The sequence below is a fragment of the Clupea harengus genome, chromosome 17 (assembly GCF_900700415.2).
Source record: "Clupea harengus chromosome 17, Ch_v2.0.2, whole genome shotgun sequence".
Lineage (NCBI taxonomy): Eukaryota > Metazoa > Chordata > Actinopteri > Clupeiformes > Clupeidae > Clupea > Clupea harengus.
This window is the reverse complement of record NC_045168.1, coordinates 12329362-12345189: the sequence shown is the minus strand read 5'-3', so window position 1 is coordinate 12345189 and position 15828 is coordinate 12329362. Positions and strand designations below refer to the sequence as shown.

General features: G+C 38.0%; 2 protein-coding genes across 2 annotated transcripts; one reads left to right on the top strand and one right to left on the bottom strand.

Moving 5' to 3' along the window:
- Positions 1-215: 215 nt before the first annotated feature.
- On the bottom strand, positions 216-6946 carry LOC105889238 (patched domain-containing protein 3-like). The gene is given in 5 exon segments (XM_031584106.2): positions 216-2364; positions 2507-2652; positions 2909-2970; positions 2972-3037; positions 6180-6946. Coding segments are annotated over 5 exon segments (2739 nt in total). The 5' UTR covers positions 6879-6946; the 3' UTR covers positions 216-598.
- Positions 6947-9559: 2613 nt separating this feature from the next.
- Positions 9560-11919, top strand: LOC105889245. Its single transcript, XM_031584431.2, has 3 exons — positions 9560-9846; positions 11026-11331; positions 11498-11919. Exons 1-3 carry the CDS (start codon positions 9807-9809, stop codon positions 11917-11919), a joined length of 768 nt encoding a protein of 255 aa, XP_031440291.1. The 5' UTR covers positions 9560-9806.
- The last annotated feature ends 3909 nt before the right edge of the window (positions 11920-15828 follow it).

Genomic DNA, 15828 nt, shown 5'->3' with positions numbered 1-15828 from the left:
TAATACACTTCCTTGTCCTTTGTGTCTCTGTTCATGTCTGTGTGTATTTACATTTCCGGTATGATTTGTGATACAGAACATCTCCAATCTGTTTCTAGAGACACACACATATTTACGAATGTGTGTTTGTGATGCTGAATTTGGAATTATTTGCATATTGTTTGGACAAAGGTTTAGGATTTCAGCCTCAGTACACAACACCAGACACCATGTGATGATCTGAGCCACAAAACATTTACTGCATTTGTTTTCAGTTGTACAATAAAAAATACATACATAAAATGACTAATTTTACAAGCAGAGTGTGGGTTGACAGTTTACCATGGCAACACAAACATGCTGAAGCATCAGCATTAACACACTGACTGACTAATGAGGAAATGATAAAGGTCAAATGTTTTAAAGAGTATTTATGATACATAGCTCTCACAAACAGAATGTTACATGCAAAAGACAGTGTCTGAAGCTGATTATCACAGTATGCTCTGTGTATATCAGATCAGTACTTCAATTTTCACACAGTTCCAGTTCCAGTCTTTATGTAGTCAAATTATAAAGATACAAAAATATATTTGCACTGTATAAAAGTAACTAGAACTTAAGGACAGTCAAGATCTTCAAGATATTTATGGGAGGAAAAATTAGCAGATGTTTGAAATCTTGCAGGTTGACATGGCAGCCTTCTATTAAAGGAAGTGTTGTTAATTATTTGGGATTGCCCTGGCCTTTGCCCTAGCTGTTGTGTAGTGTTGTTAATAGCCATTGGCTGAACCCCAGGGGTATCAACATGTGTCCTTGAAGGCTTTTCATCTTCAACACCACTGCTAATGCCACAAACTCCAAAGAATGTTAGAAACACTGGGATAAACACAAGGCCGTGGGCAGCCCCGAACAAGATGACTAAAAACATGATCTTAAAGAATGTTCTGAAGATGTAGCTCTTTGCTGCTGAGAGGACAACAACACCAGCAACAGTAGAGACAGCTCCTTGTATAATTGGATACCCAAGGTTGTCGAGAGCGTCTATGGCTTTTTCATTGGGTGTTTTTTTGCCGCTTGACACAAAAGCATAGGAAATGTGTGCAGAGAAATCCACAGAAAAGCCAATGCAGATTACCAGGTTGATCATAGAGATGGAGTCTAGATTAACATCCCACAAAGCCATGAAACCAGCTACACCCACTATAACTGAGGCAATGGCAAAGGCCACCCACAGAGAACAGAGAGGATTTGGAATCAACAGAAGAGAAATTACAAGCATCACCGCAGTAGCTACTACAATATTTTGGATAGTATTGCTAACTATGACTGCATACTGATCAAAGTAAATGAAGGCAGGGTGGTAGACTAACAGATCAGCCGGATTGGACAGAGTCATGTTTTGCCCACAAGTGGAAGCTGTGTCTCTGAAAAAGTTCAACATGTTCTTTTCGTCAATTGCAGTGGAGATGTTAATACTGGGGATGAACAATCGAGAGGCCAGTATTTTTCTACTATGAATAACAACATCCGGATAGAAACCTGACACAGCAAGAAATTTGTCCAAGTTTGCCATGAATACACTTTTATCTGAAAGATCTAAACCGGTAGAAGCTCCATATTGCTCATAAGAGTCAAGCCAAGATATAGTCATGTTTTTGGCAACCATGTCGGATGATTCAAATTCTTTCAGGCACACGTTGAGGTTTTCACGGGCACTTTTCTCCCAATACTGGAAGTTTTCGTCTTTAATGACTAACATGACAAAGGGGCCGTAAGATGAGAAATATCTGTCTTCATTGTCATAATAGCTAGCGACATACGATTCATCAGGTGCAAGATTTTTTAACTGTATGCCCTCTTCCAGTTGTAAACAGCCATAAATACTACCAGCCAGATACCCTGCATAGAGAAAAACCACAAACACCTTGGTCCATATATTAGTCAAGAATGGTCCATAATACTTTCTAAAAAAGACATGGATGGCCATTCCAACCTCCGCACCTGTCTGAGGATCATAAGCACCACCGACTGAGCAGGCATTGCTCTTCTTGTATTCATTTGGAGTTTCAACCTTCCTGAATGTCAGCCAGTGTTTGTTGCTTCTCTCTCGTCGTCCATTCAGTGCCAGACAGGCACCGAAGAACGTGATGTTGTAGATGTAGCAGAAGAGGATGGCTGTTCCGGTGTACATGCAGAAGGACTGTACAGAGCGAAAAGGCGTCAAGAGGCCAATGTAGAAGGCCAGGACATTAGTCAGAGTGGTGATGGTGATGGAGACAGCTGCCTCCTTGTACGTCTCTGCCATGCGATCTTCTACCTTGTCATGAACCCTCGTCCTCTGCCAGCATGAGATCATGATGAACATGTCATCCACACCAATACCTGGGGACAACCAGTATTTAAAAACATCATACAACTGTATTTATTAGCTAATAATGCCATATTAAATGGGAATTGATTTATGTTCGGAAAAAAATGAATGTACTGAATATGACAGACTGTGATAACAAAATTGCAGTCTTACCAAGAATGAGAAAAGGGGCACTGGCAACAGGCATTGAAAATGGCATCCCACAGAAGAGAAGCAATCCAAAACTGGTAAGCACAGCAAGGCCTGCAGAGAGAACACCTGCCAAGGCCACCCACACTTTGTTTCTCACACAGTCCCACCTGAAAGAGAGAACCCAGTACACCAGCCAAGGGCCATGTCACCATCTCTGAGATACACATAGCCTCCTCGTGCCATATAGCAGTCTAAAGCGTGATACATTTATAAGACATGTAAAAAAAAAAACATATTGGGATGAAGCCAACCTATCTACTCTATTAAGTTAAGCATCTCCTAGGCCTAGATCTTATCATGGCACATTTTAATGGTGTGTGAATGGTGTATGTTTTTTCACATCCAACATGGCTGTAAACCTACCTGATACATGAAGCAATTGCAATGTTAATGGCCAGAACGTAAGTAATGGAGAATAATGGAATCACTGTCTCTGAATTTCCTCTCAAATTCTTCTTCTCTTGAAATTGAAGTGAAATGAGATACAGATATCTGAAATAAACAAAGTCGTTATGAATACAAACATGCTTGCAAGTGACATGCTGATGATAGGCATCCTTAAGTTTACTCACTGTGATAAATAACACAACAGACAAATTGACACTTAGGTAAAAAAAAAGAATAAAAAAAAATGACAATGTGCATTTCATTGATAGTGACTAATTATCTGTTGATCATTTTTATGTGATTTTGTACATGCTATCAGAATGTAGGTTAACAAGAGTTCCAAGTGACTTTTAAGGATTTCCCCCTTTTCAAACCGTGGTAAAGTTGGTTGGAAGTTCGATATTCAACAGACATTCGGACACCCGTATGTTTAGCGACCATCAACAAATTACACATTTAAAATTTCAAAAGTCAATAGCTTTTCAACAACATGAACTAAAAACATAAAAATGATGTTGAACTGTTCAAAATGTATGCATACACATTGCACAGCCTTTATTTTGTTTATTTTCATATCAGGTTGTAACAAAATGTTTTAATTCAAAATAAATCTTCAAACTTCAATAGCTTTTTGGTCATGTGACTTATCATCCTCAAATTAGTTTCAGAGTGTTCATTGACTATGTATACATGTTGCACAGCCTTTAGTTTTTTCATTTTCACCTCACACTATTTTCAGTGAATTTTTGAAAATGTGAAACTTCAATAGCTTTTTGGTCATGTAACCTATCATCATCAAATCTATTTCAGAGTGTTCACTGACTATGCATACATGTTGCACAGCCTTTAGTTTTTTCATTTTCACTTCACACTATTTTCAGTAAATTTATGAAAGTCTGAAACTTCAATAGCTTTTTGGTCATGTGACCTATCATCCTCAAATTAGTTTCAGAGTGTTCATTGACTATGTATACATGTTGCACAGCCTTTAGTTTTTTCATTTTCACTTCACACTATTTTCAGTAAATTTATGAAAGTCTGAAACTTCAATAGCTTTTTGGTCATGTGACTTATCATCCTCAAATCTATTTCAGAGTGTTCATTTACTATGTATACATGTTGCACAGCCTTTGGTTTTTTCATTTTCACCTCACACTATTTTCAGTGAATTTTGGAACATTTGAAACTTCAATAGCTTTTTGGTCATGTGACCTATCATCATCAAATCTATTTAAGAGTGTTCAATGACTATGTATACATGTTGCACAGCCTTTAGTTTTTTCATTTTCACTTCACACTATTTTCATTAAATTTATGAAAGTTTGAAACTTCAATAGCTTTTTGGTCATGTAACCTATCATCATCAAATCTATTTCAGAGTGTTCACTGACTATGTATACATGTTGCACAGCCTTTAGTTTTTTCATTTTCACTTCACACTATTTTCAGTGAATTTTGAAACATTTGAAACTTCAATAGCTTTTTGGTCATGTGACCTATCATCATCAAATCTATTTAAGAGTGTTCAATGACTATGTATTCATGTTGCACAGCCTTTAGTCTGTGTCAATCTCCATACTCAAGTAGTAGTACAAGTAGTTATCAAAGAAAATGCTTTACTGAAAGTCAAAGTATAATTTGAAATTATGTAATAAAATGAAAGTCGGCCTAAGTAAATAGTAAACTTTTTAAGTATGTACAAAGTATGGGGAATGTGTCACATTATCACATTATCTCCAGTGTACAGAGATACAATATTTAATAATTGTGTCTTAATACCAACAATTTCATCTCCCCTTACAATAAAAGTAGTTTCTTTAGTAGCTTATGCTTCCTTGCAACTCTGTTGATTACAGTGACTGTGTCCAAAGCCGTCCTCGTACGTCCTTTTTCAACGTTAATTTGTTTGGTTTATTATCATCATCGTTGTCGTCATAGCATGTGCTCGAGGTCCACAGATGTATGTCTCTGGGCCATGGCATTTGACTCACAAGAAACATATTAATAAGGGGAGGGGTGGGGACTTGTAATAGAAATGATTAGGCTATCCCAGTGTCAGCATATAGAAAGAACCAATGCCGTCCCTGGTTCATGGGCCGGTCAATGTGCAAATTGTTATTCTTCTTATCAAGTTTTTATTTTACACCGGCCCAAATGGGGCATCAGCCAGACAAATTACCAGCCAGACAAATTACCAGTCCAGGCCTATTTGACTTTGAAATAAACAGGTCACATGACCAAAAAGCTAGTGAAGTTTCAACTTTCAAAAATTCACTGAAAATAGTGTGAGGTGAAAATGAAAAAACTAAAGGCTGTGCAACATGAATACATAGTCATTGAACACTCTGAAATAGATTTGAGGATGATAAGTCACATGACCAAAAAGCTATTGAAGATTCAGACTTTCATAAATTCACTGAAAATAGTGTGAAGTGAAAATGAAAAAACTAAAGGCTGTGCAACATGTATGCATAGTCATTGAACACTCTTAAATAGATTTGATGATGATAGGTTACATGACCAAAAAGCTATTGAAGATTCAAACTTTCGTAAATTCACTAAAAATAGTGTGAAGTGAAAATGAAAAAACTAAAGGCTGTGCAACATGAATACATAGTCATTGAACACTCTTAAATAGATTTGAGGATGATAGGTCACATCACCAAAAAGCTATTGAAATTTCAAATTTTCATAAATTCACTGAAAATAGTGTGAAGTGAAAATGAAAAAACTAAAGGCTGTGCAACATGTATACATAGTCAGTGAATACTCTGAAATAGATTTGATGATGATAAGTCACATGACCAAAAAGCTATTGAAGTTTGAAGATTTATTTTGAATTAAAACATTTAGTTACAACCTGATATGAAAATAAACAAAATAAAGGCTGTGCAATGTGTATGCATACATTTTGAACAGTTCAACATAATTTGTATGTTTCTAGTTCATGTTGTTGAAAAGCTATTGACTTTTGAAATTTTAAATGTGTAATTTGTTGATGGTCCCTAAACATACGGGTGTCCGAATGTCTGTTGAATATCGAACTTCCAACCAACTTTACCACGGTCCTTTTCAATCCATGTAAATAAATGCGAAAGGCTTACACTTCTATCATAAGAGGGAGATCTACAACACACCGGAATCTTTCTCAAATTTCCGCCCTCAGAATTACACCTCTGTGTAACGCTAAATATGTTTAATGGAAACAGGTTACCTTTAATAGCACAAGGGAATGACAGATACTTACCATGTCGACTGGGATTTCTTCTGAAAATGTCTTTATAAAAGCCTGCAGCCATGCACCATTCTCGCTTCTGTCCATCTCAGTTTTGGCATCTTTTAAAAAATAGAAAAGCCGAAGTGCCTCTGCACTTTGTATTGCTTTGCTGTTTGGTTTCAGGGTCACGCCGCCAATTGTTGATCCTAAAAACACGCCGCGATGAAATGGATAATCAATAGTGGTGGCAGCGTTGGATACAATGTCTAAAATTGCATTTGAAGCGCACTTTCCGTTTGTATTTGCACAGAGATCTGCATAGGTGCTTCTTTCTAATTCTGTCCTTATGCTTCGAACTTTGTTGTTCAAATCGATTACTTTTTTAAACAGTTCTTTTGAGAGAAGGTCTTTGTTTGAAGAACTAAACACGATCAACGACGCGTAAGTCCCTTCTGTGTACAGCCTCAACTGAGAGAATTCGTCACTGTGAGGAAAATAAGTTTTGACCTTTTCTCTCTCTGTCTTAGCCTGGCCGTTTGTTGGTGTGAATTGGTCTTCGATATCGTTTGCTTCTCTTTCACCGAGAAAGTAAAAACCCACTCCGAGACCCCCGGATAACACCAAAGGTAAAAGTAAAAACACCCATGGATATTTTCCCACGACAAGACCCAGTTTCTTAAAACCTTTTGATAAAGGCTTTTCGATGCAGTTCGTGTTGCATGCAGGCATTTCTAGCCTCTATATTTTCAAACTAGGCAACGTTCTGAGCTCCAATGCGAATACATACAGTGTAACATCAGTAAACATTTGATGAATGGTACATTGAACAGATTTTATGGCACTTCCTTACTGCCAAAAAATATTTTATGGTTTCTGAAGAATAAGGTAGGCGTTTACTCATTCATGTCAAAATCAGCAACACATTCTGTAGGGAAAAAAACATTGTTGCTTTGCAGTTTTTTAAATGAAATTTAGCTCTCAAGGTGCAGTGATATAGGCTACCTCATAGCTTGGCAACTAAGCCTAATGTTGTGACCAAATACCCCGGTAGTTCATATTTAGGCCTCTGTTGGCCTACATCACCCATGACTACTGGAGCTGTAAATATTCAAATCAGAGTTATATACAGTCTACAAATCTTATTGGAACTAAACTCAGCCCTTTTTCATGTGTAAGTACAACTGACCCACATGGTAGAATGACTGGGTTCACTTTCTTTTTTTTTACCTCTATTATGGGCACACGACTTCTCTAATACAGTTCATGCTTTTCCACAATCATGTTATTGTCAAAGTTGAAGTAATATGTGAAAAAGCAGCTTAATCTTCAGTACAAGTTTGTGTTTCACAAAGATGTGCCCTGAGTCTGGGATATTTGTTAAAAAAGAGGTTTCTTGTGTTCTATAGCATCATCATTAACCTTAACCCAACACTGGGTGTTTGTTATGAACCCCATTCCTTAGTGATAGCTTACTAACATGTAAAATATAGGGATCAAAGTGACATACAAGTTTCATGTCACATTTGTAAGATGTTAAATTATCATCAGCAGTTTTAGTGTTCTCATGGGAACAGTTCAACAATACAATTTTAAAACATTTTACAGATACGATATGAAATATTAGCTACATCATATTACAGTCTCGTGTCAACACTGTTTTAAACTGTATCAAGGATATGTGGCAGTCTTCAAAAAATCAAACACATTTATCTCAGAGGTCTGGGCTTCTTGGTCCATTTTGCAGGCCCAGCTGCAACTGTATTTTTCAAATACACAATTGTTTATATGTAATTATTTTACTTTAGAAAGACTGTACATTGTTTGTACCGGTAACTACCAATTATTAGATATCTTTGTTGTTGTGGTAGATAAAATGTATTTGTTGTCTGAAATAAATATCAGGTGCCACTAAGATACCACTGATCATACTGGAAACCTAGCTCTTCACATTCAGATGAGTTCCTGGGATGCTTGGCATAGCTTAACACAGATAATGCGATCGCTCACATCTTGCCTTTCCCAGAACATAAAGTAGTGCAACGCAGCAGATTTTTATCAGAATTTTTGTATGGCCCCTTTTTAAAGGCAAACAACAAGACTTGCAATGGACAATCTCCCATTTATAGACAAAACCATTCAATAACAGGCTTTGTGAAATTGTAAGAGTTCAACTAGTACTATGAATCCACAAATATACTGCTCAGATTAGAGACATGGTGTGTATTGTAGCCCCAGTAAAGCATGCAAAGGAAGGGACATATGCTTCTGAAAATGCAAAATATATTTTTTAACACACTTCATATTCTCATGTGTCGGAAAGCAGAACTAAACCACTTTATTGGGTGTGTGTGTAGATTGTTACGACCCTGGCGGGTCTAGGCACCGCCCTGTGATATTTGCATGCCTGTTGTCTCTCTGTCTCTAAAGCAGGTGATTAGGGACAGGTGTGTCATTGCTGCGCGGGCCTACAAAAGCCCTGACCAGCCGGCAGTCGGGAGAGCTTTGGTCTTCCCGGCATTTGGTTATCGTTGGTCGTTGGATAGTGATTGGATTTCGGATACGCGTTGGATTTTTGATTGTCGTTGTTTGTTTTGTATTACCCCTGAACTGACTTTACATTACATTTTTGGTTTCTATTCACAACACTGACTTCCACCCCACTTTTTGCTTAAATTATTATATAAATATAACCCTGTATCATTTAATAAATAATAATTATTATTATTATTATAAATTCTGCGTGGCCTCCCCTTTATGTTTAATGCATTGAGCCGTGCACGTAACAATATGAATACCTTCTCACTGAAGAGCAAAGCTTGCATTGTGATACTGTGTGACCAACTGTACCAGATGAAAGGGTTGACACCTTGTATGTCTCCACTATATTGTGTCTTCATTAGAATGACAATGCAATATGATACAGAATTAAAAATCAGAATCAGAAAATACATTAAATTCACCTCTTCCCCTTTTGGCCCTCTTCTAAATACTAGTCAGCCTTTGATAGTAAAATCTCACCCTCTAAACTGCAAGTGCTAATATTATGTACATTTTAGTTTGTTTGATAAGCTACCTAGTATTCTTATCCTGTCCATAAGATGTAAAGAAGAGTCACACATAAAGGGGGGGGGGGGGTTCTTCTTTGTCTTTTATAGCGCTGTAGCTTTTAGAAAATATATACAGTATATTACAAAAACCTCAATATAGTGCATCTAGCCACTATTTGTCTGAATACTCTTTGGCTGACCCTAAAACTTTGTAGAGTTAGACAGAAACTACAACAAAACATTAGTGATACAAGAAAATGCAACAAAACAGAAAAAAGGAAGAGGTTCAGACATACATACTGAAGGGCAGAGAGACAGAGAAAGAGAGTGAGAGCGAGAGAGTGAGTGAGTGAGTGACAGAGAGAGAGACAGAGAGAGAGAGTGTGAGAGAGAGAATATTTCCCTGAGAGGAAACAACTTTTGTTAGGATATTAAGCAATAGTATGGTTAGATGAGGAGATGCACAAAAACAAGCACACAGAAAAAGAGGACATGGTTAGGGCAAGACTGAAATGAAAAGTAGGAACCTAGTATAGTAAATTTTTACCAGCAGGGTGCTTGCAAGGACTTCTGGCATTTTCATAGTACACTCAGACATTCGTCTAATGACATGGACTTCAGTATCTTCATCCTTCTCACCAGCTTTCAAGGTAAAATGGTTATTATGAGCATTTTTTTGTGCAGTACAAAGCCTGTCACTAGCCTATAACCTCAGATCATTTGCTTATCCTTGTTGTGGAATAGTCAGAATAAAATAATAATGAACACATTGATTTAGGCTGGTAGGAGGGTATATCTTCCTTTCACAAATTCTGTCTAAATGTAAGTAAAAGCAAATAAACTACGGATGTGTTGAGTCTGCCAGTCCTGTAGTGTTCAACCTCTCAGCACCATTGAACCAGCGCAGAGCAGTTGTTATGCATAACAAACAGGATATTACAGTTCAATACTGCTAAACCCAGCTCATACTGTATGTGTTTCTACAGTTCAATACTGCTAAACCCAGCTCATATTGCATGTGTTTCTACAGTCCAATACTGCTAAACCCAGCTCATACTGTATGTGTTTCTACAGTTCAATACTGCTAAACCCAGCTCATATTGTATGTGTTTCTACAGTCCAATACTGCTAAACCCAGCTCATACTGTCTGTGTTTCTACAGTCCAATACTGCTAAACCCAGCTCATACTGTATGTGTTTCTACAGTTCAATACTGCTAAACCCAGCTCATACTGTATGTGTTTCTACAGTTCAATACTGCTAAACCCAGCTCATATTGTATGTGTTTCTACAGTTCAATACTGCTAAACCCAGCTCATACTGTATGTGTTTCTACAGTTCAATACTGCTAAACCCAGCTCATACTGTATGTGTGTCTACAGTTCAATACTACTAAACCCAGCTCATACTGTATGTGTTTCTGAGGATGAACTCCAGGATGTAAAGGCATCTAACTGAAACAGACAGATGGAAGTATAGGAGGAAGGGTACTCATTAGCAACTGTCTGTTACTGTGCATGTTTGCCTGCACTGTGTGTGTGTGTGTGTGTGTGTGTGTGTGTGTGAGTGTGTGTGTGTGTGTGTGTGTGTGTGTGTAAGTCTTGGTAAATGTGGTTTATTTGTTGTGTCTACACATCAATTCTCCTTGGGAATGCAATCAAAATGATTTCAAGATGGCCATGTTTTCTAAGATCAAGTTGACTAAATACAAATTGGCTTTAAAAAGATTGGATCAAAAATCAATTTAGGAGAGATGATGTAAAGGTCATGTAAAGATCTTATAAAGGAGAGTTTATCTCTTGTGTTTTTTGTCATGAATTTCCCTCCAGGTATTAACAGCATCTCTACAGTAGACAAGGTAACCGTAAGAAAAGGAGAGTCATTCATCCTCCCATGTCAGTACAAGGCAGAGTATATATATAATAAGAAGATCTTAAGAAGGAAACAGGGCGGTTGGAGGGTTATTGTGGACAGCAAATCTTCGTCAGACAGATTTTCGATGTCAGATGACCCAGACCAAAGAGTCTTCACTGTGAAAATAACAAACATGAGAAAGGCTGATGAAGGCCTCTACCGATGTGAAATTGAACCGAGATCGATGGATGAATACAAGAATGTCTACATATCAGTTACTGGTAACAGCTCTCCCATACCTGTTGTAGTTCCATCTGTGCTTTAGTATCACAATCACAATATTCATCATAATATCACAATATTACTAATGAAAATGTTTTGGGAATATTCAGGTAATATGTTTTTGAGATATATTTCGGTAAACACACTATAAAACATCTTATTTAGGTTCTCCAAGACTCTATGTTCACAGTCAAAGTGTAACCGGATATATGGATGAGAGCATCACCATCAAATGTTACTACAAGTTGAAGATAAGAAGAAAGAACTGGTGCAACATTGATGACCGCTGCAATGCTAGATCTTTAGATGGAATGTCTGTGGAAGTGAGGCATGATGATTATGAGGATGGTGATGATGATGATGATGAGGATGAGGATGCCAGAAGGGGAGTGCTCAGAGTGACTCTGGGAGGTCTGCAGATGAGGCACACTGGCTGGTACTACTGCTCTGTGGGAAAATTACAGATGCCTGTGCACCTCACAGTCGGACAGAGGGCAACTACTCAGAAGACAACAACACAGCCTGCAAACAACACAACCACCACCAGGACAACCACCACCACTGGTAGACAAGGTAATTCTGACTAGAGTTGGGCTGGGATGAAACCATCTATGGTCAATTACATAAAGCGTGTCATGGTTTTTATCAGATAAAGAAGAAAGTTATGATTCATTTCCACATTAATTACATGCCCTCACCAATAACCTCCTGTCTCTTTATCATTCTAATCTTCAGTTGGTGATGTGTCTTCCACATCCACCACAAACACACCCCCTTCTCCAGAGTAAGTTGTAATTTTATACCTTATATACGTTTTTTTTACTGAACTCTAATTACTTCATCCCACCTTGCCCATTTACCTCTCCAAAGAGTCAAATCATGCCTGTAATGGTTCATATAAAATCACAAATTCCTAATCTGTCTTCTGTGAATCATCAAGTTTTTAAAGCATTTGGAGAAACTTTTCAAACGCAGCTTCATGTATGAAAAACTTTCAGATTTCCCAGTTACAGAACAAACACATCACACCAGCTACAATTAATCTGGGAACTGCAAGCTTGAAAGGATCCTATTTAGGGGATATTTTATCGCAATTTAGGACCTCTGGTAAATTCAGATTATGATTATGTCATAGCTATCTTGTGTTGGCATCACTGCTGATATTTGTGTTGTACATTTACACATTTAGTCATTTAGCAGATGCTTTTATCCAGACGCTTTTATCCAAAGGATGTATACACATTTTACATTTACACTGATGGCACACTGCACATCAGGAGCAATTAGGGGTTCAGTGTCTTGCTCAAGGACGCTTCGACAGAATCGAACTAGCTACCTCCTGTACCACTGTCGCCCCAGTGTAGTAGTTTCAACCTGCCTCTCCTGTTGGGTCTCTTGGGGGTGTTGCTGCTGGTGGGGCTCTGTGGGGTACTAGCCCTTATGAGGCTGAAGAAGCACAGTAAGTCTATGAACAGCACACGGCTGACACTTTGCAGTGGTGTTTTTGGTGGATATGACACATCATTTAATTTACACACAGAGAGTTCTGAAGACCTTGATGAGGCAACGGACACCAGTGAGAGAAGCACGGGAGCCGTGGTGAGTGTCAATGTGTCAATGTTTAGACTTGAGACATGGCTTGATGACACAAACAGAGAACAGGAAGTTCTCTCACCACTGAAGCAGAAGCTAGCAAACATATATCATCTAATCATCTAATCATCTATGGTGATATGATATTTTGACAAACACTAACACACACACACACATATATATACATATCCGTGTGTGTGTGTGTGTGTGTGTGTGTGTAAATTGTTTATTTATTTTTCAGTAAAATTTCTGGTTAAACTTACATTCACTTTACAACAAGCAAAAATATCTTTATAAAAATATCAACTGCCATATTAGCAATGAGGTAATCTCCACTCTCCATCTCTCTCTCTCTTTCTCATTTTACCTCAGTCCATTGTGACAGATTATAATATTTAGGTTTTCAGTTTGCACACTTTATCCCTTGCTCGTACATTGCTGAATTGATCGATGGATTGATAGATGAATATTAACCAGCATTATCTTTTCTCATTTCACAGCTAAATTTCAATCAGGACACCAGACCACTTATAGCATGATCTATAGCATGACTAATTCTATGCATAGAGAACATCTCCACCCTCTGACCTCACACAAATTAACGCAGAATACAGAATGCAGACATGGTCACAAAACACACTCAAGCATACTCAGTAGTCAACTTATCAAAACACGCACACACACACACACACACACACACACACACACACACACACACACACACACACACACACACACACACACACACACACACACACACACACACACACACACACACACACACTTTCCCCTGATATACCCTTACACAAATACAGTCACAAGAGGGAGATTGAAAGCAACTGCATAGTTAAGAATTCATTATTTCTGGTCTCAACATTTGCCACTGGTCATAGATGATCATTACTGCTTAATTAATTTGTTGAGCTCTAAGGGTTGATGTCTGTTCTCTTAACAGGACGACGACACCCATGGGGATGTAGCCTACAGCACTGTAGTTGCACACAGTAGAGGCCTGAGAAGGGTATTTATTTTTTTAAATATCTCTTATTATAAATGAAAGAGTTACAATGCTGTTAATAATATTAGCTAAAAAAAACCTCTTTCTGTGTCTGCACATGTGCACTTGTTCTCTTTCTGTGTCTGCACATGTGCACTTGTTTCTGTGTCTGCACATGTGCACTTGTTTATGTGTCTGCACATGTGCACTTGTTTCTGTGTCTGCACATGTGCACTTGTTTATGTGTCTGCACATGTGCACTTGTTTCTGTGTCTGCACATGTGCACTTATTTCTGTGTCTGCACATGTGCACTTGTTTCTGTGTCTGCACATGTGCACTTGTTTATGTGTCTGCACATGTGCACTTGTTTCTAGTCTCTCAGATACCAAGTTGAAGATGTCCTCTACAGTGAAGTTGCTTCAAAGAAAAACAACGTAACTTTGCAAATACAATACACCCTCACTCACTCACACACACAGACACAGACACACACACAGAGACACAGACACACACACACACACCACACACACACACTTGTGTGAAGTTTTACAGAAATTAATTAATTGAATTGAATGGATTTAATGGAGCTTGATAATGTGTGTCCTTATTATCTTAATGGAAATATTCTGATGTTGCTTGGCACAAGTTTCTGACCTGAGCATCTCTTTCTATCCTGTAGATGGCAGCATACTGATTCACCAGGAGAGAGCAGTGGTCTGTCCTGAGCTTCTGTTGTCTATCCTGTAGATGGCAGCATACTGATTCACCAGGAGAAAGCAGTGGTGTGACCTGAGCTTCTCTTTCTATCCTGTAGATGGCAGCATACTGATTCACCAGGAGAGAGCAGTGATCCTCATGCTGAGGGCACGGCACACACACAAGGATCCAACGAGTTAAATCACCCGGCTGGCCATCTTGAAACTAGCATAACCAGAAGATTTTTGAAATAAATACAATAGATGAACAACAGTGTTGTCTGTTTTCTCAGTATTCTTAAAGAACTCATAAGTAATTTTTCACTCTGTTCTCTAAACATTCTCTAAGATGATTTTATAGAAAAGGGAGATCATCTTACTGATTAAAAGGGAAGAACTTCAGAAGTTAAAGTGGCTTCACCTTTTCGTCATATATACCAGTCATTTCCTTGAAAAAGTGCAGGTAAAACACTTTGGACTTTGTATAGACCGCCTACAGAGACTTTACAGATGGTTTGTTAAAATTCAAGTTCAGTCTTTCTAATTGTTCACTGAACATCCCTTTAACCAAACCCATCCCCTACCCCTGACCTTAACTGATGGATGGATAATGGACCTCATGGATTTTCACAGTTTTCAAACACTGACTTCACAGATTTCCGTGTGCAAATGTAAAAACAAAAAAGTCTTTCTGTGGCATTTAGTCTAGTGCTTCAGTGGCTTTCAGTGGTTCTTTAATGTACTTTCAGAAGATACCTCAATTTTAATCCTTTCTTTTCAATGTTTGTTCATATATTAAAGCAATAATTATTATTTTTTTAAATAACATTTTCTTAAAATGGCCACATATTAAAATAAGAAAATTAAAAAGTTGGCCATTACACTAGACACTTTTCAGTCCTTCTAATTTGGTTAGGCTAGGCATATTTTTCAAAAGATTAAATCTTTCCCAGTCGACGATTACTCATCAAGTAGGCATGCAATCGTACAGAAGGAGTGGAAGTGAGCAGGGGGAAGCGTAATAACTCGTTTGTGAAAGACCCAGAGAAACGCAACACAAATTTCCGACGAGGCTAAATCCCGGACGATTTTGGAATCCCTGCCGGACGCATTTTTTAGGGCTCAAAAAGAGGACATGTCTGGGCTAAAGAGGACGTCTGGTCACCTTATTTCCGTTAGGTTTGGGCTTCTTGCAATGTGAATAATTTAA